The sequence below is a fragment of the Camelus ferus genome, chromosome 7 (genome assembly GCF_009834535.1).
Source record: "Camelus ferus isolate YT-003-E chromosome 7, BCGSAC_Cfer_1.0, whole genome shotgun sequence".
NCBI classification, from domain to species: domain Eukaryota; kingdom Metazoa; phylum Chordata; class Mammalia; order Artiodactyla; family Camelidae; genus Camelus; species Camelus ferus.
The window spans coordinates 47460011-47482828 of record NC_045702.1 but is presented as its reverse complement, the minus strand read 5'-3'; the positions used below and the strand labels follow the sequence as shown (position 1 = coordinate 47482828).

Here is a 22818-nt window from a genome sequence, read left to right as displayed (position 1 = left end):
ACTTGCTGTTGTTTAACCTTATTTTATATTAATCACCATAAATTGTGTTATTATTTTAAATCTTACATATTCTTAGCAACATGTTTAGCAGTAACTTTGCTCGGTATTGTTTGAACCCTGTTTCTTATTTCTGTGTCCAGTTCTCCTGTTAAAGTATATCTTGTAGCAGTTTGCCCACTGATGGATAGTAAGTAGGGAGTTTTCTGATCCTTTGTCTTATTTTGACTTCCTTCTTGATACTTGAGATAGAGAATTCTGAATTGAGAATTATTTTCATTCAGAACTTCAAAATATGATTCCATCATTTTGCAGCCTTGATGGTGGTTGTAAAGTTAAATTGAAATCAGACTGTTTTTCCTTCATAAGCAATCTGACTTTGCCTTCAGCTGATTTTAAGAATTTTTTTTTACTTTTTCTGCTTCTGATGTTTTATTATACTCTATATAGTTGTGGATTTTTTTTCATGCTTTTTAAATTTAGTTTGCTGAGGTCTGAGTGAACTTTGTGAATGTTCAGTTACATTTCTTCAATTCGGGAAAATTCTCTTCCCTTTTTCTCTTTGATACCTTTCTTCTGTTTGCTCTCATTTCTTCCTCTGAAATTTTATCAGCTGTATGTTGAATCGTCTCATGCTATCCTCCCTGTCTTTTAATCTCTATATTTTTAAACTTTCCACTTTTTTGTGCTGCAATTCAGGTGACTTTTGGAATCTATCTTCTAGTTCACTAACTTTTTCCCCTTCAATGATTAAGAAAAAGGAGTCCAGGACCAGATTACACAAGTTCAAATCTCAGCTTTGCCATTCATTAGCTCCGTGACTTTGGGCAAGTTGCTTAACCACTCCGTGCCTCAGTTATGTGATTTGTAAAACAGGGATAATAATTGCACCTGCACCGTGGTATTGCTAGAAGGGGTAAATCAGTTAATATATGTAAAAAACTAAACAGTACTTGACAAAATTGCAGTACTATGTAAGTGTTAGCTACTGCTGTTACTGTGAAAATAATGATACCAGTAACAGTGTTGTCTAATGTGATGCATAATTTAAGGAGTTCTTCCTCAACAATTATCATACAATTTTTCAAACGTACAAAACAATCAAAAGAATTGTACCACGGTGTGCATGCCTACCTCCTAGATTCTACAATTAACATTTTGTTTCATTTTCTCATTTCCTTATCACATTACTTGTGCTTGATCCAACCTTCTATCAAACCATCAACCTGTCTTAAATTTATGATTCATTTCAAAGGAAGCTGCAGATATCAGTAATCTTTGCCCCAAACACTTCAGTATACATACCCATTTCATTAGTTTGACTTCAGTCACTGTATCTCAATTTCCCAAAGTATTTTTTTTTTGTTCTTTAAAAATCAGTTTTATGATGACTTATCTCTTCGTTATGGTTTCTTCTATCTCAGTAATAGTCTTATTTAGATTGTTCTACTAACTCTTCAGAGGCTGGTTCTTCTTTTAATTTGAATTTGTTTTTTTCTGTGTTCATTTTTAGAGGTTATCTTTATCTAAGTTTGTTTTATTCTGGAGGAATTCTGTGTGTCCTACGCTAAGCAGATGTCCCTACAGCATGTTTTTCTCCTTGTTTCTTCCAAGTTTCTGCAGGTTTAATGAGTTCTGGATTAACGTTGTGGTTAATTACTCAGGCTTGGATTTCCAGATCATACTGGCAGGGGCAGTTTGGATGCCGTAGCTTCATGTGGCCTGAGATTTTGATTTATTTTAGGGGACTTTTTTTTCCTATCCAAAGTCCCAAGATGTTCCAAGCTTTCTTCTTGCTTCTCTGAACTGGTGGGTAGAGGTTTTCTAAAACATTTTATTGGACTGTGTTAAGACTCCGAGGATCTCAGCTTTATGTCAGCATCTCAGTTCCAGTTCCCTGCCCTGCTCAGGGAGTGTCAGAGGAAGAGAACAGAAATATTCTGTTGCCATGTGGGCAATTTAACGTTCCGTCTCCGATCTTTGGGTCTCTACTCAGATCCTCCTCTAGGCTGCCGTGGCCTGAGCCTGCTAACCTCATTCTGCTGCTCTGGCTTTGATGCACATCCTTGGCCTTAGGGAACATCAGTCACCCACTCTCCCTCCACCCTTTCTCCTTCTTCCTTCCCACCTCTTTGCTGGGCCATGTACTTTGCATGTGGATGTGTTTTGTTTTATTTAAATGTCCTCTGTGTTAATAAAGGAATTGTTCATACAGTTTAACCCAGTATGTTGCAAGACTGCCTAATGTTATTATCACTACTGCTTAATACTGGCTATTGAGGTTGTTTTTATTTTTGACTATCATTAATACTGCAGTAAACAGTCTTGTATTTACACACGTTGCACATATTTTCTTTATTTCTTCAGGATAAATTTCCAGGTGTAAAATTGCTAAGTCAAAAAATATACCTTTTTTAAGCCTTTGAAACCTCTTGCCAAATGTACCGTTCTCCTGTGTGTGAGATTTGTCCATTCCCTCCCCTGTCGTCAACGTTGGGTTGATTCTTTTTATTCTTATAGCTAAAGTTATTCATATGCCACTAGCTTTTGCTTTATTAAGCTAATTAACAAAATTTAGCTTTTTTTCTTCTTTCAAATAGTTTTAGACTTTTCCCTTTTGTTCCAGAGTTGTAATAAGGGTTCTTTTTCGTGTTAGATGAGAGGTAGACAAAGAGGATGATTTATGAAGAAGGCATCTACGTGTTTAATTATGAAACACTTCTGGCGGGACCTGAAATGTTTGACAGAGCAGCCAACAAATGCCTTCAGTACAGTATTTGAATTTTGCCCCTGCTACTGATATGCATATTAGAGAAGCTAACATTTGAATACTATTAAAGCTGTAGTTTGGTTCATGAGGGGGGTGTGCATATAAACTGAAACCCCCTTTAGGTTTTTGCTCTTTGAAAATGGATATAACCATCTGCTGGAGTTTCTTTTTAATTAAAATTACTCTTGCTAATACTGGGAGCAGTTTTTAAGATGACCTTTAGTCCTTTAAAATAGTTTAATTTCAAAACTGAAATCAGAGTAGGCTATAACGGATGATCTACCTGAACAAGTAGTTTATCCTTATTTTCCAAATTGTGGTGAGATTAACTAAGATAATCATTTTAAACTCTCTTTTCCCCCAGACATATTGTGATTGTGTGTTATTGTATGTAATGTTGGGATTAAAGGCAAAAATACTGCATCTTGGATATATATCCCTGCCTTGTCAGAGTCTTTGAAAATAAAACAAGTAAAATAAATATAATTTCTCTAATTTGAGGGCTCCTTGGCAAAAATAGTTTGTTTTGTTAGGCTTGGGATCAACTAAGAAAGTTTTTCCACTCTTCGTTTATTATTGAGCTGTGTGAAAATCATCAAGAAAGAGATGGAAGCATTTTGGGCTTCAAAATACTAATTACTAGTGTGCTGGGACATTGCCTAGGGCACTTTTAATAAGAATCATAGTAAGCAATATAAAACTTCTCTTATTAGCCATTCATCCTCCCCTGCCACAAATATTCAGAAATATTACATGTATAAGAATGGGACTCTCGTTTTTCTCCTTAGGGTCAGTTTTGCCTTCATTTTTAATCATTGAGAAATTATTTCAATTAACAATTGGATGCAGCATTGATAATGTTCTTATCTTGTCCCAACCCTGGTGCCCACATAAGAAGGCTGTGGAGCCTGCAGTTACCCAGTGCATTTTGGACGTAAAGTTGTTTCTTGTTTGTTTGTTTGTTGTTGCCTTTATAGAAAATGTGCTCTGATGGGCTCACACTTCATAATCTAGCAGAAACCTACAAGATGATGAATAGAGCACATGTTCTCTCCCGTCCCTCTCATCTGTTAAAAGATAATTGGCTGATTTAGTCGGCTTTTACTCACTGGTTCATATAGCAGATGGAAAGGATCTCCAAAGAGTTGGATAAAGCAAGAGACTTTGCTAGACCCAACTGAACGGGAACAGGGAAATTCGGCCGGGCATTTGCTGATGAATTTAATTAGCATTACTTTCCTTAGCTTATAGGGAACCAAGGGAAGTCTTGGAGCTGCTCAGGGAACGTGGACTGAGCAGGCAAACACTGATTGGTTGACCGAAGCCTGCCTTTTCCGGGAGAGCCCAGCATAGAGACAGTTAAGTTTTGGTTTCCTGTTGTGGGGCTTAGCGTGAGCGACTCCAGCTTGAGCCCAGTCTGGTTACTTTAGCACATCAAAAATTATGTGGAAAGACAAGGCATACCAAAAAAATCATATTGTACCTGGAAATACTAGACAAGATAATTTGAGGAATGCCTAGAAGTTGACAACAGATGGAATCGAACAGATAGATGAGAAAGAGCAGAGAGAAGTCACGGTCAAACATACTAAAAAGAAGCTATTTCAATGATAAGTCTATTTTATCCCAATAAAATTCCAGAGAAATTATAAATTTAGATTCAATAAAAGTAAGAAACATGTAAGGCTCATGGTCAGTGGTCAGTGATAAGTATTAAATGCAGAAGAAATGGACAAATGGAACCAGTTCAGCCTCCCGGTCATCCCAAGACGTTGTCAGTGAGAGTGTTTGTCCCCAGGATACAGCCCTGGGAAATAACTTCATAAATGAAATGAGACATTTATTGCGACTTCTGCCATGACTGTGTCTTGACTCTAGAGATTGGTGGGGCCACTTTTTCTGTGCATGATAGAATACTAAATATTTAAGTCGTTATGGGCCATATAATCACTTTCACAACTCCTCGTCTCTGCTGCTGTAGTTGGAAAGAAGCCATTTGGGAATTTTTAAATGAATGGATGTGTCTGGCCTCCAATCAAACTTTATTTATAAAAGCAGGTGGAGGCCTGTGGTTTACCAACCCCTGTTCTAGACAAAGAAGCAGAACAGATCCTGAAGTAACTCAGGGTCCCCACAATGACAGAGGTGGGTAAGAGAAAAAAAGATCTGTTTCCCATTTAGGTCATGTGTCCAGTCTGACCCATTAACCCGAGAGTTGATTCTTTGTACAGATCGAACACTGACCAAGATTGGCAGTTCAGAGGAGAGGGCAAAAACAACAATAGGAATAGGGAAAAGAAACATAACCTCTATGAGAAGGAGATTTTAAAAAGACTACACAACACTACATGTGACTTTATGCTAGTTTTTAAGCTGAAAACTTAAATTAAATGGATGGTTTTCTCTGAACACTCTAAGATGGATTCAAAATGAGGTGGAAAACTTGAATGGACCAGTAACCATAGATATAATAGAAATGGTAATCAAGTTAAAATTTAAAGTTAAAGTTATATACCCCATCAATAGAACCCTGTTCCAGTGGTTTGATCAGACACCTAAGAATAGGTAAATACCATGTTATATCAACTGTTCTAGAGTATAGAAAAAGATGGAGAGATTTTTCACTTATTTTATAAAGTTCTAAATAGACTTGATACAAAAAGCAGGCAGTTATGAAGTACTGGAGAAAATTCTGTTGGCCAGTCTGATGAATTAGCAAATCTTTTCTGATCTGGATTTTTTATTTAACACTGTAGGGAGACAGTCCTTTGTGGGTCTCAGATTTTGTACATCTTGTGAGCAGAGTAACTGAGTGCCTTTGTTTGAGACTATCTTTGCAAGAATGTTTGTATAGAAACATGTTTGCTATAGAAGATGTTTGGTTATAAGATTTCTTTATTTTGGGTCAAGTCCTTTGTCAAGACATGAATAGACTACTCTTTTTATTAACGGTATATTTTGTGAGCAGAATGTTTTAATTTTGATGTAGTTTAGTATGTCAAATTTTTCTTTTGTGATTGGTGCTTTTTATGTCATGTACAAGAATATTCTCCTGTTTCCTTCCAGCTTTTTTAGGGTTCTTGGTTTTTCATTTAGACACGTGATCCATACGTCTTTTCTTTTTCCTTTGAATTAACTTGGCACCTTGGTCAGAAGTCAAATGACTGTATGTATGTGGGCTTGTTTCCAGACTCTCCTGCTCTGTGGATCTGTTTTTTTGTCTTTATGCCACATCCGCACTGTATTAATTCCTGTAGCTTTAGAGTATATAGCCTTGAAGTCATGTTTATATATACTCTCCAATTTTGTTCTTTTTTTTTTTTTTGTCAAAATTATTGAGGCTATTGTAGATTATTTTCATTTCTAAATAAATTTTACTGTCATATTGTTTATTTTTAAAAGCCTAATTAATCTTTTAGCCTAATTTTTAACTGGGGTGACAATGAATATAAGAATGTTGGGAGGATGGATATCTCAATAATGATAATTCTTAAAACACAAGAACATGCTATGTCTCTTAATATAGGTCTTCTTTAATTTCTCTCAACAGTGTTTTCTGTAGTTCTCAATGCAGAGATCTTGTATGTTGCTTGCTAGACTTATTTTTAAATAGTTGATATGTTTTGATACTATAAACATAGGCTAAATAATTTTTAAGTTTTATTTTCCAATGTTTGTGGCTGGTGTATAGAAATATATTGTTTTAATATTCACCTTGTGTCTTGGGACTTACCAAATTTGCCTAGTTTTAGTAGAATTTTTTTGAAAGTTTCATAGGTTTTCTATGTGCGTAAATATATCATCTGTAAATAATGACAGTTTTTCTTCCAGTCATCCATTCTTTTTTGCCCTTTATTTATTTTTCTTGAGTTACTGAATTGACTAGGATTTCTGGTCCAGTGTTGAATAGAAGTAATCGGAGCAGACATTCTGGCTTCTGCCCAGCCTGAGGGAAGAACAGTGTTTCACCACTAAGTATGATAGTAGTTCTAGATTTTTGTAGATGCCCTTTCTCAAATAGAGAAAAATCCCTTCCATTACCACATAATGAGAATTTTTATCTTGAAATGTGGAACATTTTCAAATCTTTTGAGATACCCATGTGGTTTGTCTGTTTTATTCTGTTACCAAGGTGAATTTTTGAATGCTAAGCCAACTTTGCATTCCTGAAATAAACTCCACTTGGTTATGATGTGTTATCATTCATATGTGTGTATGTTTACTGCTGGATTCTATTTGCTAATATTTTGTCCGCAAATTGTGCATTTATGTTGTTGATAAGGGACATTTATCTGTAATTTTCTTCTATTGCAATAGCTTAGCCAGTTCGGGGATCAGGGTTATTTTCCTTAAAAGGAATTGGGAAGTACTGAGTTCTCAGGTATTTTGTGAAGGAGTTTGTGGTAGAAAACACTGGTGATGCCATCTGGGCCTGGTGTTTTCTTTGTGAAACCTTATTAAATTATAAATTGATTTCTTTTATGTACATGCTGCTGTGTAGCTTTTTTTTTTTCTTGTGTCAGCTTTGGAAATTTGTATTTTTCAAAGTATTTACGCAGTTTATGTGAGTCTGGGTCTGGCAAATTACAGCCGCCTGGCCCGGTGCTTCTGTCTTGGGCAACTTTCACACTTCACTGGCTAAGTAAAAGCCACATAGCCCTCAATTCCCACAGCATTTACTGTCTGGCCCTTTGCAGGAAAAGTTTGTCCACCCCTGGTCTAAATTTGCAGACTTACTGACATGAGCTGGTCTTCCTGGCTCAGTATTATCCTTGGCACATCCGGAGAATCTGGTATCGTGTCCCCCTTTCATTCCTGGTGTTGGTGATTTGTGTTTTCTGTTTTTTTTTCTTACTCAGGCTTTCTCTGTGTTTATCAACTTTAAATGTGTCAAGAACTAATGTTAGACTTTGTTGATTTCCTCTATTGTTTGCCTTATATTTCACTGATTTCTGCTTTATCTCAATTACTTCTTTTCATCTACTTACTTTGAGTGTAATTTACTCCTCTTTTTCAAGTTTCTTGAGGTGGGAGCTTAGATTATCTATTTCGTACCTTTTAAACCTGTAGAGAAAATCATGCTTCCTAGTGAAACATTAGAAGCATTTCCATTACTGTCAGGAGTGAATTAATTCTTACTGTCTCTGACGTTCATTGTTCAATATTACACTGGCGTTTGCAGTATGATTGAAGAAGTAGGAAACGAAAAGTGGAAAGGAAGGCAGTAAACTGGGATTCCACAACACGTGGCCTGACGGTGTCAGAGAGTAAGGGACCTGGTCTCTTTGGCAGTTTACTTTGTTCTAGATCAGAGGAAAATCCATTGTTTCTGATATTGCTAATGTTGAAACGTTGGCGAGTTTCAAGGTTCGAGATCCTTGTTGCTATTGCTAAGAAACACAAAGGGCATTACTTCCATGTATATCCAATTGGAAAGGGGTTGAGGGTTCTGGTAGCTGACCCCCAGAGTGCTGTTGTAGTTACCTTGTAATATTCACTGCAGTTTGCTGAGCTGAGGCCCATAAGCTCCAGATCTTAGCATTTCTACAGAAGGGCCCTTCCAGCGTGTTTGCCACTGTGGTTTGCGGTGCCTGGGTTGGGAATTCTGCCATGCCTTGATGTTGGTAAAATTGCAGCACTTCTGCTGCTACAAGGAAAATGTTCTTCCTGTGTTGCCTTGTTTAAATCTACAGTAATTAGGGACATAGGTCTTCAAGTTCACATATACTTGGCCTCTTTATACAGGAGCTTGGTTAGGGCAAAACTGAGAATCAGCCGCCACTGTGCATCAAGACCAGCCCTTCTCTCTGACTTGAGTCTGTTACTGTCTGCGCCTGACACCTTCCTTCATGGTGAGCTCACCATCGTCCCATCAAGCAAGCTGACCCTCTTTGAAAGAACACCGTGGCACCTTAGACATTTATAACATATAAACTTCAGTGATCAAGATTCATGTCTCTTTCCTGAGGTTTGTGTTCATGTTTATCCAAATCAGAGAATTCATGGGTGGGGGATACCTGGTTACCTCCTTCCATCCACCAAAATCATTAGAGGTCAGCTCTTGCCTGGCCAAGGTGCTCTGTTAATGAATATGTTTTCCACATGGATAAGTTTTGGGTTTATGAAATAATACAATAAATTCCTAGAATCACATAGTAAATCCTGGGTTCACCACTTGTAACTGTGTGATCTTGGGCAAATAACCTCATATTCTCATATATAAAATTGGAATAATAACAGTACTTTCTTCATAGGGATTATTGTGAGGATTAAATCAGACATACATATATATATACACACACACATATACACACAAATGTACTATACATATACACATGTGCACTCAACACTTGTTAGTTACGTTAGCTAGGAAGTGCTCAGTAAACGTTAGCTCTTGCTGATGCCAACAGAGAGGAATGACATCACTCATGATGGGGTTGATGCTCTGCCCTCTGCACCATCCTCTTGTTATCATGGAAGGATAGCCTCTGACTATGGGGAGCTATTTCTCCACCATGTCCTCTAAGTCTCTCCACATCTGGACTCACAGGATTTCCCTGACTACCTTTTGTGCTGTGTCCTCAGATTCACATGCTGGCTCATTCCCATCAGCAATTAAGCATCCCTACGTGTCTCTCACTGCTTAAAAACAGTACAGCCACCAAAGTTACTCCTTGAAGCCACACCTCCTTCCATTTCCTGCTGTACCCTGGAACTTTTATTACGATGAGGCTTCTCGATCTAAATATCTATACTTACTTGTTCCCCTTTCTCCTCCCCTTCATCATGAACCATTTCTACCACTTGACTGAGTCTGTTTCTTTTTTTGTTTTCATGTCAGAAATACTTCCTCCTTCTTCAAGTATTCTCTTTCCTTATATTTGTGTTTATTTGAATCCTACTTTTCCATCTACTTTTTGGGTTATTCTTCAGTTTTCTTTCCTTTCTCCTCTTCCTCCTCCTGCCCCATAATTGTCTCCGTTCCGTATGGCTCTGACTTGGGTCCCTTTTTCTTTCCACCTCATCTCTTCTACTTGTGTGGCTGCTCAGGTTCTTTTATAATTTGCTAATGACTTTGAACTCCCGCTCAGACCTTTCTCCTAAAGCACAGTCAAAAGCATTTTGGACTTGGCCATTGGAAGTTTGACAGGCACATCTAGCTTAAAACATTCAAAATACATTGATGCCTTCTCAAAACCTGTTTATCCAATGCTCCCAAGTTCATGAAAACACCAGCACTTTTCACCAGTTGCTCACACTAGAAGCCCATTTGACTCTTCTTTTACCTGATAGCTGGTCAACCACCAACTCTCTTCTGTTACCCTCAGTATATTTATTCTCACTCTTTCCTCTACCGCTTTGTGGATACCTGGTCACAGCCACTCTCTTTTCTCAGCAAGATAACTGTAGCATCCTCTTCTCTGGTCATTTTTCTCCAGTCTTGTTTCCCTCGAATTAATCATACTATAGGCGGAAGAATAGTTTAAAAGCACAAATTTGATTGTTCCCACCCCACCACCTCCTAAAACCCTTGAGTGGCATCTCACTCAAGCCCTTGGAGTGAAGCTGAGACTCCTCAGTAAGCTGGCCTAGCCCTGCGTCCCTCTCCGGCGTTCCTGCCCACCTGCTCCACCTCTGCCTCCCCTCTCACCATCCAGACTTCTTTCTGTTCCCTCACATGGCCACCTGCCACATCCTGAGCTGCTTCTGGTGCCTTAAATGCAGACTCCCTGAGTGGGCAACCCCTAAATTCTCTACAACCTAAATTGTACTCATTCTTTGGGTCTTAGCATAAATACCCTTTCCTCCAAAATGTCTTTCCAAGCCCCAGATTAAGCAAGATCCTATTTCTATGTTCTGTCATAGTACTCAGTACTTGCCCTAGTAAGACAATTATAATGATTTTTTTCCCTTTTTTGTTGAAGTTTGGTTGATATACAATGTTCTGTTAGTTTCTGGTGTACGGCATAGTGATTTGGTTATACATATAGACACATACTCATTTTCATTATAGGTTACTACAAGCCATTGACTATAGTTCCCTGTGCTATACAGTAGGACCTTATTGTTTATTTTGTATATAGTAGTTTGTATCTGCTAATCCCAGACTCCTAATTTATCCCTCCCCCCTTACCCTTTGGTAACCATAAATTTATATTCTATGTCTGTGAGTCTATTTCTGTTTTGTAAGTAAGTTCCTTTGTGTCTTTTTTTTTAGACTCCACATATAAGTGACATCATATAATATTTGTCTTTCTTTGACTTCCTTCACTTTATATGATAATCTCTTGGTCCATCCATGTTGCTGTAAATGGCATTATTTCATTCTTTTTTTATGGCTAAGTAGTATTTCATTGTATATATATAGACCACATCTTCTTTACCATTCATCTGTTGATGGACATTTAGGTGGTTTTCATTTCTTGGCTACTGTAAATAGTGCTGCTATGAACACTGGGGTGCATGTATCTTTTTGAATTAGAGTTTTCTCCAGATATATGCCCAGGAGTGGGATTGTTGGATCATAGGGTAAGTCTATTTTTAGCTTTTTGAGGACTCTCCATACTATTTTCCATAGTGGTTGCACCAAACTACATTCCCACCAGCAGTGTAGCAGGATTCCCTTTTCTCCACACCGTCTCCAGCATTTATTGTTTGTAGACTTTTTAATAATGGCCATACTGACCGGTATGAGGTGATATCTCATTGCAGTTTTGATTTGCATTTCTTGGAGGGCTGTTTTTGACTTGAGGCAAACATCCTTGATCCAGTAAAAAAAAAAAAAAAATCATGTGACCTTTCTTTGATCAAGGGCAAGAATACATGCTGATTATGTGAATAAAGTTTATATTTCTTTAAAGCTGCTGAGGAATGTTTTATACATGTCACAGGCCATAAACTTGTACGTGGTCACAATATAACTGTATAGTAATTGCTGCCTGATGCCATTGTCCAAATGATAGGCTTTTTATAACTAGTATTTGTGTGGGGGGTGGGTACAGAATTCTATTACTTACAAAGGAGCATCATTGGGAAAGTTTAATCCTGGGAGACAATACAAGATCCCCAACATATGTTGCTGTCCAGATCATGTGAATGAGCTGTATTTTTAAAAAAATTTTATTGTAGTGTAGTTGATTTACAATGTTAGTTTCAGGTGCACAGCAAAGCAATTCAGTTATGCATATACGTACATATTTTCTCTTCAAATTCTTTTCCATTATATATTACTAAAGAAATTGAACATAGTTCCCTGTGCTATACACTAGGCCCTTGTTTATCTATTTATAGTAATATGTCTGTTAATCCCTAACCCCTAATTTAGCCCTCCCTGCCCTTTCCTGTTTGGTAACCATAGTTTGTTTTCTATGTCGATGAGTCTGTTTTTGGTTTATAAATAGAATTTGTATCAATTTTTTTTAGATTCCACATGTAAGTGATATCATATGATATTTGTCTTTGACTTAATTCACTCAATATGATAATCTCTAGGTCCATCTATGTTGCTGCAAATGGCATTATTTCATTCTTCTGTATGGCTGAGTAATATTCTATTGTATATATATATACACCACATCATCTTTATCCAGATAAGATTCTGTGTCGTTTAAATCACCTCTGTGTGCCTTTGACTATTTTCCTTTTGAAGAAAGAGAAATGTTGGCCACCCCTTGTCTTTTCCATTCAAAGCTAAATTACTTTCTTTAATCATCTTTCGCTTGACTGAACTTTTGTATAAAAGGAATTGATAATGGAGAAATCACAGGTTTAGGAAGGCTCAGGCAAAACAGTGCTTGTGAAAGCACTTGAAATTATAAATGTCCTTAAGATACATATAGTATTATTTCTTTTGATACAGCCGACTCTTTGTAACCAAGTACTGGTACTGGTGTAAAATTTGAGACTCTAAAGACTGGGTATCTTGACACAGATGAGAAAATATCCAGTGCGAAAATATCTGTATTCTAACCAACATGAGTATACATTTTGTTGAGAAACTTACCTGTGCATAGACTATTACTGTACATTTATTCATCTACTCAGCCAACATTGAGCACCTGTTGTCCAGCTGCTAACTTCTTAGTGGCTCTGGGAACAAGGCACTCAACTGGACAGACACAGACCTTGCACTCCTGGAACGTAAAATCTAGAGTATGATCAACACTGAACATATGGCATACGTGAAATAGTGATCGCCTCTGCTTTTGTTACCATGTAGCTACGTTTGATAAATGGAAGATGTTAAAAGTAGATTAATGCTGAAAGGCTGTGTATTCTGAATGCCTGAAATACCTGCTTTTATTCCTCTGAGCCAACTATTCATTTTCAGTCTTTCTGGAATGCTTTTTGCACAACTGCAATTTCTCCACCTGGAAAGTGGCAGGTGGACTGATCTTGTGGACGGCTGATAAAGGGAATCCATGTGATGTGATCAGGAAGAACTCAGGCTCTAAAGTCAGACTGTCAGTATTTGAATTCCCCCTCCCCTGTTTGGCAAATGTGGTTAATATGCCCGTGACTCTGTTTTTTTATATGCAAAGTTAGGATGATAGACTGTTGTGAAGACTAAATGAGACAATACAGACAGGTAATTTTAGTTAGTGTCCAGTGCACTGCACACTCTCATTTAATGTGAACTGCGCATGTTACAGTTACTGTTTTCCTGCCCGCCTTCTCCATTCGCACTGTAGTTCTGTAACCTTCCCCAGTTCAGCTGCACAGCAATCTCAGGGAAACCTGCAGTCCTTGGCATTTTCTGGAATGTGGTAATAGTGCTATAGGGAATATGTTTTTGATAGTAGATACACAGGTTTGAGAGCCTTTAGTGGTATATGTTCACTTAAAGTCAATTCTGATAGGATCAAACTGTTTGTAATTGACTGTCCTTTGCAGAGCTAGAAAGGAAAGGGGACAGTATTGTTTTACAGTGTGCTACCCTGGAATAAGGCAAGAACTGTTTTTGTTAGTAAGGCTTGAATAGGACAGAAATGTTTTGCGTAAATAGACATGCTAACAAAATCACCACGTAAGAGAGTATCTTTTACACCTTTCTGACCACAATTAATGGTAATGAATATTTTATATCAGAGCAAGTTTACATGTGTGTATACACTCAGTATGAACCTGAAACAGTTTCACGGAACAATACATATTCTTACCACCATAATGCAACATTTTTATTCCTTTGTATTCCATGTCATTCCATTCCATTCCTTTGCATTCTATGAAAAGAGACCAGCAGTTTGAAAAATATTGATCTAAGAAATTGGTGGACTAAACAAGAATAGGGATGTGAATAAGAGAATTAAATGGGATAACCTTAAGCTGTATATTTTAATCTTTTTGAATTAATCATCCTATATCCTAAGCGAAAAAACAAACAAACAAACAAAAACCTCAAAAAACAAAACTCAAAACCAAACAAACAAAAAAGGACTTGGTAATTAGAACTTTCTATACTTTGACAGAAGTAGCTCAGTTTGACCTTTTAAAATTTGTAGTCATTTCTCTTCCAGCACAGTTGTGGACAGATTGTCATTGGATGGAGAGTCAGTTCATTGCAGCCAGGAAACTGCTTCCACTTCTGTCTTTGTCATTACCTGCAGGCTGACCTGTCTTCTCTGAGTCTCAGTTTGAGGGATGAGAGAGGAGTAATAATATTTATTTGATTTTAATTAATTTAATAACAGCCTCCCTCCTGCTGCTAGCCCTAGGGTTGTTTAAGGACTGGCTGGGACAATATTTTGAAATAGTTTTGTAAACTAAAGCGCTCTTTACAAATATGAAGACGATTGGGCTGTAAGACTCTATATTTGTAACTTTTTTTTATCTCCTTTTAAAAAATTCCTTGTAGATTGCTCAGTTGAATACACTGATTGCACTTTTGCTGGGAGAACTTCTACCTGGAGACAGGCAGAAGATCATGACAATTTGTACCATAGATGTCCATGCCAGAGATGTGGTGGCAAAACTTATTTCTCAGAAGGCAAGTTGTTTGTGGAAATTTCATTTATTGTTTGCTCTTTCCTGAAAATGGTGTTTACTGTCAAGAATACTTCTAAGGAAGTCATTATTTTTTTAGATTTATGTGTTGTCATTACACCGAAGTAGCTAATTGTACTTTCCATATATTTCATTTGGGTTATAGCTCATAAATTATCCTTGCAAGAGTTAGCTCAAGTGATGTCCCAAAGGGTTTTGCCAAGACAGGAGCCTCTAGTTGAGACCATCCAAAAATTAACCCAGAAGGGAAGAACCACAAGAAGTCACTTGTTTATTTTCCCATCTTTTGACTTCTCTACACATATGCATCATGGACCATTGGCCTGTGATGATCACCTCTGTGGCTTATCCAGCCAGTAGCAGTTAAGATTCTGTGTCGTTTAAATCACCTCCGTGTGCCTTTGACTATTTTCCTCTTGAAGAAAGAGAAATGTTGAGCACCCTTTGTCTTTTCCATTCAAAGCTAAATTACTTTCTTTAAAGAAATTATTTTCTGGTCCTTTCAGTGTGTTATTAACCTTCGTTCCTTATCTCCTTAAAAAGTCCCTGTGTCTCTTAGATACAGGCAGTATTTAATGTGGAAGAAGAATTTCTCACCCTTACCCAGAATATTCGCCTATTTAAAATGTCGAAAGTGTGCTTGCTTGTCTGCAACAACAGTTGGCATATCATGCCCATCACTTATTCCAAATCCCTTTTGTTTTTCGAGGGTGGCAATTCCTTTCACCATTTGAATGCGTGTTTGTATTGTGAGATGTTTTCTGTTGCTTTTCTAGTGTTTCCTCAACTTATTAAAATCAAAGTGAGTTTTAATTCTCTCTACAAATTACAAGCAAATGCTTACTTTGTGTAAGCCATAAACTTAAAAAAAAATACTTCTTGATCCAGGTTCAGGACCATGACTGATGAAAATGCTGAATGAAAAATGAGTGAATAATGTTTAATTACTAATCCGAAAGTGATCCTTGCAAAACACCACTTACCATGTATTCTCACTTGGATAATGAGCCATTGATAACCACTCTTTGAATATGACCTTGCATATTTTATTATGTCTTATCAGTGGTAATTTGCTTGCAGCAGGATAAATTATGATTTAAAATATGTCCTTTATTTTGTTCTTAAAGAGATAAAGGCTTTGTTTAATTCCTGATCATTTGGTATACATAAATATGCAGTGTTGAGACTTACATAGACATCAAATTAGTAGATAATAATTTTAGTAACTTCAAATGATTCCTATGAAATCCTAGGGTCCTATGGATCTTGAAAGAGACTGGAATTATTTTTTCAAACTGATAGAAGAATGGATAAGTTTGAGTAAGATAGGAAAGAAAAGCAATGAAAAAAACAATGTCATTTGGTTTTACAAAAAATGAAGTGGGAAAGCTCTGTTAAAAGCAGACTGGTTTTAGAATGGACTCTATGGAAAGTATAGTTTGTTTTTATCTCAAACATGCAGAAATAATGGATTATGTGCTATTTTATTACAGAGTGTGTTTTTTCATCTAATTTTAGTGATATGAGTATAAAGTTACATAAGTGATCAAATCCCCTGGGGTGATTGATAAAAGGGGACAAAGCATTGCTTGAACAAATTGATTTTGCTTTACAGTAAAAGCCTTCTTAAAATGAAGACTTTTATTACACACATACTTCTGATTGAGTATCCAGGCATCTACTTGTAACTATGATTTGCAGTAGCATGCAAGAGATTTCCTTATTGTGAGATTTTTAGAAATAAAATGTGAATCGATCGAGCTGATTAGATTAGTAGATTGTTGTCTCGAAACTCTCAGTGTCCTGTGTACAGTGATCATGTGATGTTTTTAGGTCGTCAGTCCCCAAGCTTTTGCTTGGCTCTCTCAACTTCGTCACCAGTGGGAGGACACCCAGAAACATTGTCTTGTTAATATCTGTGATGCCCAGTTCCAGTACTTCTATGAGTATTTAGGAAACAGTCCTCGACTAGTGATCACTCCTCTAACTGACAGGTAACAATGATAAGTTTGAGTCAAATGGGAAAAACCAATGCCCCTCCAAAACTCCCCCAAAATGGGTAAGGATGTGTGAGCTTGACAATAAAGGAATGAGCGAAAATGATGAACAAACTGGGAATCTATTTGAAAGCAACATATAAATGAACTAATTTAGTGACATAGTGAATGTTGACTTTCTAGAGACAAGTTAACTGAGAACCAAATTAGAAAAGCAAAATTACAGACACTGTGCAGTATTCAAATCGTGAAATCATGAGCAGTTAATAAGGCTCAACACAGCATCTTTGATCACGGAATCCATTCTCTCTGGTGATTTCTGGCTAACATCCTGATACCAGGGTGTGTAACTACCTCTCCCACTGCATCCTTTTATTGGAAGTGTAAAAACTGGAATTGCCTCTGGTCAGATTCATGTTTGAAGGATTACATGCAGTGAAAGGAAAAAAAGAGGGAGACCATAAACAATTCCACAGTGATACTACTTCTGAAGTGCTGTGCTGAGGGCTGTCCCAAGATGATGCAAGCAGGGTCCCTGCTCTCAGAGAATGCAGTTTCTAGTGGAGTGTGGCATGTGAGTGGCTGGGAATGAAGAGGAAGAATAAACAAATCAACAAAGTTGGGTGAGGTAGTAATAGTTGCTATGACAAAAATCAAATGGAGTGACATGTTGGGAAGTATCTTGAAGGAGAGCCTGCTATAGATTTTGTGGGAGGACATTTGAGCTGAGACCCAAATGATAACAAGGAACCAGCTGTGCAAATGTCCTGGGGCAGAAAGTTATAGCAAATACAAAGTACTGAAGATAGAAAGGAGCTTGGCCAGTTCGTGGGATAGACAGAGAGCTCTCTTTGGCTCAGGTATGTCAGGTAGGAAAGGGGTTTCAAGTACTCTGTCAATCTGGGTTGTGGTGGGGGTCCTGGGAGGTCGGTGGAACTTCCTCGCTAGCTTTGTATTGGTTCTTCCACATACTAATCTGCTCATGATTTTGTCTATGTTCAATTGTATGGCTCCTTTAATTCCATTTCTCTTGCTCAGTCCTCCATAATTGGACTCTAACTAAAAGTCACTGTTCACTATCTTAATTTATGTACTGCTTTCAGCACAAGAGTAGTCTGCAGTGTAGAGGCAGTCATATGTCTGATAAACCTTGGAACCACAAGAAAAGATTATTAGGGGACAGTCTGTACCATAAAAAGTGCTACAATTCCTAGTCCAGCTGTCTTGCTACTCCATATTCATTGTAAGATGCACTGAAACTTGATGGCTGTTAAAATACAGAAACACTTCCCATTTCTGTAAGTAATTGCTTCTGTTTGCATAGTACTTTGCATTCTTAAGGGCATTTACCTTTGGCTTTCTTAGCACTCTATTGCCTTAACCAGTTGGCCACATTGTAGGACTGGCTTTCTTAATACACCCCTACAATAAACCTCATTTTATGGCAGAGAAAACCGAGGCATGTTGATGTCAAAAACTTAATTTAAGATTAGTATCTGATGGTTGGCAGAGTAGACACTAGTTCCTGGTCTTCAGTATGTGTATCTTCACACTCGATCCACTGTCTGTATTGAGACAAAAATAATTCATGAATCAGCAGAAACCCCATTAGGTCCTTGCCATTTTGTAGTTTTCCTTTTTTTTTTTTTTTAACAAGTATTAAGTTCTAGTCTTTGCACCATTTTCCTCAGTCTAAGAACTGCTGAATCTTTCCTGAAAAAATAAGTATTATAATATAAACTCATGCAGCACCACATTCAAAATGAGTTCCTGAATACACTTTAATGTAATAAATTGTGCCTGTTATATTTGCATTGTACAGTGAAATAGGTATATATTATTTGCATACTGTATTTATATATTTACATATCTCAATGTAGTAAGTAGCAATTTAATGAAGTTAGTGTTTAATTCATTCATCATCTGAGATTTCTCTTCTAATTTTCTTTTAATTAAACAATAGTTGGAGATGTTGTCTGCCATTTTAACAGTATGTTTACCTAGAAATATCAGAAATTCAAGAGCATTGCAAATCAGGTGTCATTTGTATTCAAATACACAGCTCTTAGGAAATGAGACAAGCAAATAAAGCAATACGTTCTTCTCTCTTACTTTTAAACAGCCAACCTAAAATTAAATATGCTATAATATTCTCCTGAGTCTTACCATAAACAAATCAGTAGTGTTTCAATATTTTATGTCACTACCACATTCTAGACCTGGAGTTCTTAAATTAAAAAAAAAAAAAATTAGATTGTCCCTGAAGTTTTCTAGAAATCTTGTATTAGACTGTAATATTTGGGTCTTCTGTTGCTTAAAGGTGTTACATCACTTTAACTCAGTCACTTCATCTAACCATGAGTGGGGCTCCAGCTGGCCCAGCTGGAACAGGAAAAACAGAAACCACCAAAGATCTCGGACGTGCCCTTGGGATGATGGTCTATGTATTCAACTGTTCAGAGCAAATGGACTATAAAGTAAGTTAGTTATAAAACGATATATTCTAACAGTATTATTCCTGTTTGGAAATGATTCAGACTAACAGCTTAAAACTTGTTTCTTTGAATTCCTGACGCCTCACTCCATCATTAAGTCCATAGGAAATATCTACAAGGGATTGGTGCAGACAGGCGCTTGGGGCTGCTTTGATGAGTTCAATCGAATCTCTGTGGAAGTTTTGTCAGTGGTGGCGGTACAGGTGAAAATGATACACGATGCCATCAGAAACAGGAAGACTGAGGTGAGTGACGTGTGGCTTCCTCTTCCTGTTACAAGGAGAGAAACATGGAGCAACATGGTAAGCCTCATCTTCACAGTCTGCTGCCTCTCCCCACCCTGTGAAATGGGTACAATAAGAGAGACTTGTTCATGGTGAACAGTTCTTTTGAATAACCTCCCATGTTTTAGCAGTGTTTTTTAAATGTTGAATGTGATAAAGGTGTATCCCGTTACTTTCATCACTTAAATATACACCCTCTACAACGCTAAGTCCAGTAACCACCCTCTACAACACAATACTAAATCCAGTTTATCAGTTCTCAGTCCTGGTCTTACTTGACCTTCTGGCAGTTTTGCCACAGTTGATCCCTCTCTTCTGTGTGACACACTTTCTTCATGTGGGTTCCAGGCCCCCACCTCCTCCCAGTTTTCCCCCACCCTCAGGGCTGCTCCTTTGTTGATTTCTTCTTGTCTGTAAAATGGGGGAAAGTGTGGTACCCACCTGGTAGATTTCTGTGAGGATTAAATGTGGAGCCTGACACATAGTAAGACTCTATCAGTGTCAGCTATGACTTTTAATTATTTCCTGACTTATCAATGTTGAACGTCTCAGGCCTCAGTCTCTGGGCCTCTTCTTTTCTCTCTCTCTACCTGTTCCCTAGGTAATTTCTTGTAGTCACGTGGCTTCCAGTATCATATTTATGCTGCTGGCTACCAGCTGCCCAGGCTGCCTTTCTCTCAGATCTTAGACTTACACAGACAACATAAGCCATTGTCTTGAGGCATCAAAAGACTCCATTTGATGTCTCGTAGGCCTGTCATAGTTAATATATCCAAATCAAAATCCGAGTCTTTCCTTCAGACCCGCTTTGTTAGTTGTCCTGTCCCAGTAGAATACACTCTCCCATTCTCCCAGTTACTTGGGCCAAAAACCTTCCAAATACGTCCAAATAGCCCTAACTGCTTCTCAATGTGATACCACTCTCTGAAAGACATAACATGACTGGCTCTTAGGGTTTGATGGCTTATTCTGAGAAATAAGCTTTGATAGTACACAGTTGCAGCTTTCTCTGTGATGTTTTTGCGTACAGTGAGTCTCATTTGTTTGGTCTATCTGTTTACTCCCATTTGTTAGGACATTCTGCTCAGATAGCTTATCTTATCCACAAGGATGTGTCAAACTCCCAGTCAAGGAAAGATCACCTAGGCCCTTGGGACTGTGAGCCTGTTGTTTCCAGTTAGTATAGCTACATCTGGATGTTCCCACCTTCTAGGGAGCTTCTCAGTCCTTCTGCTGCATGGCTTTAGGACACCAATTTGCTGTGACCAGATATCCGCTGCCTTCCCTATCCCTGCTCCCATGGCATGTTTGAGAAATTAGGTTCTTTCCTTTTGGTCCCCAAACATATTTGATTAAGCTTTCGGGCAAAATCTTATTATCTGACGTAACCCAGATGCGTTTGAGGCCATTCTTCCTTACGGAGATTTAGATAACTGATCCATGCAGGGATTCTCAAAAACTCCCAGCCTTGCTTCTTGGCAGTCCCCTTGGTCTCCGTATATGAACTGTAGCTGTTCTTCCTCATGCTAGCCCCTATTCAGTTGGTTAGGCTCCTTCACGATTTCATGAGTTTTATTAAATCCTTGTGACATGCAAGGATTTAAGAGATGGCCATGCCTCAGCCCCGAAGCCTTCCAGCATCTTGCTGGCTCTGCCCCCTGGACTCATGGCTGTCCCTGCTGCATGGAATGGAAGAGGACTCAGGTTCCTGCTACAGTAGCCTCCTCTCTTCCTGCAAGCAGCCCTGCCAGGCCTGTCTGCCTTCCTTAGCTGATACTCTGGGAATGGAGATTTTTTCCATTCTTACCCTAACTGTACACAATCCACCTTCTCGTCATTACCTAACATTTCAAAAGCTCAGTCCTAAAAATGTGGCTGTCTCTTTTCCCTCTCGGCTCAGTGATGTAGACTCAGCTCCTCAACCACTTCAGCAACCCCCACCTTCTCACCAAGAGAACACCTTCTACTTTGTCTCTTTGACCCCTGTTTGAAAGTTTCCTTCTCCTTGTCTTCAGTTTGGCTCCTACAGCCCTTTACCATCCCACTGCCCTGGTCAGCAGCAGCCTAACGGCCCTTCCAAAGCTTCTGAAAATCTTCCACTGCTTCTCCAGTGCCTTCAAGTGATGATGAGAGCAATGATCATAACACCTGTTGAGTATTTACCACTGTCTAGGCATTGTACTCTGGGCCATTTATATACACGATCCCTTTTAATCCTCATATCATCCAGTAAGGTGGGTAATATTATTATCCCCACTCTTTTTTTTTTTTTTAAGATCAACAACAACCTTCAACAGAATTTAATAACAGTTATTTCTATGTTACATTTCTTTTTACAATTACCTTCTAATATGGGCACCTGATACTGGGCTCATTTACTATTGTGTTACTAAGTGTCTTTTTTAGCAGGGGGAGGGGTGGAAGGGTGGAGAGAATTAGGTTTACTAATTTTTTTTTTTAATTTTTGTTTTACTGGAGGTACTGGGGATAGAATCCAGGACCCCATGCATGCTAAGCACAGCTCTACCACTGAGCTACAGCCTCCTCCCATCCCCCTTGTTTTAATTAGTTAAGGGGATGGAACATGCCTGAAGTGATACAGCTAGTCTCTGTGTGCTCCCAGTCCGGGTCCAGAGCTCGCTGTCATAAGCTGCACTCTGTTCTATCCTCTCAGTGGTGATCAGTGATATTTGTTGAATAAATAGGAGGGAGGGAGACAGGGAGCAACCAAATAACCAAATAACGACTGAACAAGGAGCCCCTCTCTCCTCTTCGCACGGGCATTCTCCATCTGTACCATGTCCCATTCCAGGAACTGCAGCCCACGTTGAAGGCAAAAATAGCATCACCTTTCATTAACTGTTAAAGTAGTCAAGTCCTCATTTTTGATATTCTTGCCTACGGCAGCAGTGCTAAAATATAAAAGAACACTGGCCGTATTTGTAATTCCTTTGGGGGAAGGGAGTGTATTTTTAATAAACACGCTTCAGAACATATTCACAATATGTATGTGTTTGAATTTTAAAGAAAATTGCACAGAATAAACAGTTTCCTAATAATAATTTGCATTTTGCAGTGGTTTGCATTTGTCAATGTGCATTCATATTCAATGAACAAGTTTAACTCCATCAACATTCTTCTTCTGGTAGATTTGTATTTCTTGGGGAAGCTATCACGCTGAAGCCATCAGTTGGAATATTTATTACTATGAACCCAGGATATGCTGGTCGAACCGAATTACCAGAAAATCTCAAAGCTCTTTTCAGGCAAGT

General features: G+C 38.1%; 1 protein-coding gene across 1 annotated transcript in view; it reads left to right on the top strand.

Annotated features, from left to right (window-relative positions):
• The window catches only part of DNAH11 (dynein axonemal heavy chain 11), a 281146-nt gene that overhangs the window by 91884 nt on the left and 166444 nt on the right, over nt 1-22818 (top strand). The window contains 5 exon segments of the mRNA XM_032483875.1: nt 14622-14753; nt 16604-16764; nt 19088-19244; nt 19361-19502; nt 22692-22812. Coding sequence (XP_032339766.1) covers nt 14622-14753; nt 16604-16764; nt 19088-19244; nt 19361-19502; nt 22692-22812 — 713 coding nt within the window.